The sequence below is a fragment of the Calidris pugnax genome, unplaced genomic scaffold, assembly GCF_001431845.1.
Source record: "Calidris pugnax isolate Ruff unplaced genomic scaffold, ASM143184v1 scaffold585, whole genome shotgun sequence".
NCBI classification, from domain to species: Eukaryota; Metazoa; Chordata; class Aves; order Charadriiformes; family Scolopacidae; genus Calidris; species Calidris pugnax.
In genome coordinates this window covers 74,569-78,617 of record NW_015091292.1, presented here as the reverse complement: position 1 = coordinate 78,617, position 4,049 = coordinate 74,569, and the positions used below count along the sequence as shown (strand labels likewise).

General features: G+C 58.4%; 1 protein-coding gene across 1 annotated transcript in view; it reads left to right on the top strand.

Annotated features, from left to right (window-relative positions):
• The window catches only part of LOC106899071 (DNA-directed RNA polymerase II subunit RPB1), a gene marked incomplete at its 5' end in the record, with an annotated part of 41,487 nt that overhangs the window by 23,250 nt on the left and 14,188 nt on the right, over positions 1–4,049 (top strand). The window contains 4 exons of the mRNA XM_014960735.1: positions 352–576; positions 2,187–2,433; positions 3,745–3,845; positions 3,944–4,046. Coding sequence (XP_014816221.1) covers positions 352–576; positions 2,187–2,433; positions 3,745–3,845; positions 3,944–4,046 — 676 coding nt within the window. The remainder of the gene's footprint in view (positions 1–351; positions 577–2,186; positions 2,434–3,744; positions 3,846–3,943; positions 4,047–4,049) is intronic.

Below are 4,049 nucleotides of genomic sequence, written 5' to 3'. Positions count from 1 at the left end.
GGGGAGGGGGGGTGGGGATCCCCGGGTCATCTTCTACCTTCTCCATCCCTGGATCTCCATCTTCTCCAGCTCTGTTGAGTCCAGATCTGGGATCTTCTTGAAGCCGCATCTCAGGAGGCTTCGTGTCCACCTCTAGAACAATTTTGGGACCCCCCTGACCTACAAGTGCCCCCCAAGTGCCCCCCTAGTGTCCCTTGAGACCGGGTGGGCCCAGAATTGATGTTCTAGACCCAGATTTGGAGTCAATTTTGAGTCTAGATCTGAGATCTTCTTGAAGCCACATCTCAGGAGGCTTCGTGTCCACCTGGAGGACAGTTTTGGGGACCTCCTTGACCTTCTCCCCCCCCCCAGGCGCACCCCGGGGAGATGGTGGGGGCTCTGGCCGCCCAGTCCTTGGGAGAACCCGCCACCCAGATGACCCTCAACACCTTCCACTACGCCGGGGTCTCGGCCAAGAACGTCACCTTGGGCGTCCCCCGCCTCAAGGAGCTCATCAACATCTCCAAGAAGCCCAAGACCCCGTCCCTCACCGTCTTCCTGCTGGGACAAAGCGCCCGCGACGCCGAGAGGGCCAAGGTGGGGCGCGCCGTGGGGCGAGGTGGGGTGGGGAGGGGGGGTGGGGATCCCCGGGTCATCTTCTACCTTCTCCATCCCTGGATCTCCATCTTCTCCAGCTCTGTGTTCTTCATGTCCATGTTCTCCATCCCCATGTCCTCCATCCCTGGATCTCCATGTTCTCCATCTCTGTGTCCTCCATCTCCATGTTCTTCATCTCCATGTTTTCCATCCCTGGATCTCCATCTTCTCCATCCCCATGTTCTTCATGACCTCCTTGACCTTCTCCCCCCCCCCAGGCGCACCCCGGGGAGATGGTGGGGGCTCTGGCCGCCCAGTCCTTGGGAGAACCCGCCACCCAGATGACCCTCAACACCTTCCACTACGCCGGGGTCTCGGCCAAGAACGTCACCTTGGGCGTCCCCCGCCTCAAGGAGCTCATCAACATCTCCAAGAAGCCCAAGACCCCGTCCCTCACCGTCTTCCTGCTGGGACAAAGCGCCCGCGACGCCGAGAGGGCCAAGGTGGGGCGCGCCGTGGGGCGAGGTGGGGTGGGGAGGGGGGGTGGGGATCCCCGGGTCATCTTCTACCTTCTCCATCCCTGGATCTCCATCTTCTCCAGCTCTGTGTTCTTCATGTCCATGTTCTCCATCCCCATGTCCTCCATCCCTGGATCTCCATGTTCTCCATCTCTGTGTCCTCCATCTCCATGTTCTTCATCTCCATGTTTTCCATCCCTGGATCTCCATCTTCTCCATCCCCATGTTCTTCATGTCCTCCATCCCCATGTTCTTCGTGTCCTCCATCCCCATGTCCTCCATCCCTGGATCTCCATCTTCTCCATTTTCCATGTTCTCCATCCCCATGTTCTTCATCTCCATGTCCTCCATCCCCATGTTCTCCATCCCTGGATCCCTGTGTTCTCCATCCCCATGTTCTTCATGTCCATGTTCTCCATCCCCGTGTCCTCCATCCCCATGTTCTCCATGTCCTCCATCCCCATGATCTCCATGTTCTCCATCCCCATGTTCTTTGTGTCCGTGTTCTCCATCCCCATGTTCTCCATTCCTGGATCTCCATCTTCTCCATATCTATGTCCTCCATCCCCATGTTCTTCATGTCCATGTCCTCCATCCCCAGATCTCCATGACCTCCATCCCCCTGTCCTCCATCCCTGGATCTCCATGTTCTCCACCTCCGTGTCCTCCATCCCCATGTCCTTCATCCCCGTTTTCTCCATCTCCATGTTCTCCATCCCTGGATCCCTGTGTTCTCCATTCCCATGTTCTCCATCCCCATGTCCTCCATCCCCGGATCTCCATGACCTCCATCCCCGTGTCCTCCATCCCCATGTTCTCCATGTCCTCCATCCCCATGATCTCCATGTTCTTCATCCCCATGTTCTTCATGTTCTCCATCTCCATGTTCTCCATCTCCATGTTCTTTGTGTCCGTGTTCTCCATCCCCATGTCTTCCATTCCTGGATCTCCATATCTATGTCCTCCATCCCCATGTTCTTCATGTCCATGTCCTCCATCCCCGGATCTCCATGTCCTCCATCTCCATGTCCTCCATCCCCATGTCCTCCACCCCTGGATCTCCATGTTCTTCTCCCCCTTTCCCCACCCCAGGACATCTTGTGCCGCCTGGAACACACCACCCTGCGCAAGGTGACGGCCAACACCGCCATCTACTACGACCCCAACCCTCAGAGCACGGTGGTGGCCGAGGACCAGGAATGGGTCAACGTCTACTACGAGATGCCCGACTTTGACGTCAGCCGCATCTCCCCCTGGTTGCTCCGCGTCGAGCTCGACCGCAAACACATGACCGACCGCAAGCTCACCATGGAGCAGATCGCTGAGAAGATCAACGCCGGTGAGGTCATGCTGGGGGGGGTCCTCCTGGGGGCATCTGAGGGGGCTTTGGAGGTCCTGGAAGGGTCTGGAGGGGACTTGAAGGCATCTGAGGGGGCTTTTGGGGACCTAGATGAGCCTTGAAGGCATCTGAGGGGGCTTTTGGGGACCTAGATGAGCCTTGAAGGCATCTGAGAGGGCTTTGGAGGTCCTGGAGGAGACTTGAAGGCATCTAAGGGGGCTTTGGAGGTCCTGGAGGAGACTTGAAGGCATCTGAGGGGGCTTTGAGGGACCTAGGAGAACCTTGAGGGCATCTGAGAAGGCTTTGGAGGTCCTGGGTGAGCCTTGAGGGCATCTGAGGGGGCTTTGGAGGGGTCAGGGGGAGACTTGAAGGCATCTGAGGGGGCTTTGAGGGACCTAGGAGAACCTTGAGGGCATCTGAGAAGGCTTTGGAGGTCCTGGGTGAGCCTTGAGGGCATCTGAGGGGGCTTTGGAGGGGTCAGGGGGAGACTTGAAGGCATCTGAGGGGGCTTTGGGGGACCTAGGAGAGCCTTGAAGGCATCTGAGGGGGCTTTGGAGGTCCTGGAGGAGCCTTGAGGGCATCTGAGCAGGCTTTGGAGGTCCTGGAGGAGCCTTGAAGGCATCTGGGGGTACTTTGAGGGTCCTGGGTGACCATGGATGGTCTTTGGAGGGTCCTAGATGAGCCTTGAGGGGATCTGAGGGGGCTTTGGGCGACCTAGAAGAGCCTTGAGGGCATCTGAGAGGGCTTTGGAGGTCCTGGGGGAGCCTTGAAGGCATCTGAGGGGGCTTCTGAGGGCCTGGAGGAGCCTTGAGGGCATCTGAGGGGGCTTTGGGAGCTCCTGGGTGACCATGGGGTGGGGTTGATGTCCCCTCCGTCAGGTTTCGGTGACGACCTCAACTGCATCTTCAACGATGACAACGCCGAGAAGTTGGTTTTGTGGATCTAGGAGAGCCTTGAGGGCATTTGAGAGGGCTGTGGAGGTCCTGGGTGAGCTTTGAAGGCATCTGAGGGGGCTTTGGGGGACCTAGAAGAGCCTTGAAGGCATCTAAGGGGGCTTTGGGGGACCTAGGTGAGCCTTGAAGGTATCTGAGGGGGGTTTGGAGGTCCTGGAGGAGACTTGAAGGCATCTGAGGGGGCTTTGGGCGACCTAGAAGAGCCTTGAGGGCATCTGAGAGGGCTTTGGAGGTCCTGGGTGAGCCTTGAAGGCATCTGAGGGGGCTTTGGAGGTCCTGGAGGAGCCTTGAGGGCATCTGGGGGGGCTTTGGGAGCTCCTGGGTGACCATGGGGTGGGGTTGATGTCCCCTCCGTCAGGTTTCGGTGACGACCTCAACTGCATCTTCAACGATGACAACGCCGAGAAGTTGGTTTTGAGGATCCGCATCATGAACAGCGACGAGAACAAGATGCAGGAGGTGGGTGGGGTGGGGTGGGGTGGGGGTGGGACACCCATGGGTGGGGAGGAGACAACCCGACCCCGGGGAGGGTGGTTGTCACCTCCTGTTGTCCCCAGGAGGAGGAGGTGGTGGACAAGATGGACGACGACGTCTTCTTGAGGTGCATCGAGTCCAACATGTTGACGGACATGACCCTGCAGGGCATCGAGCAGATCAGCAAGG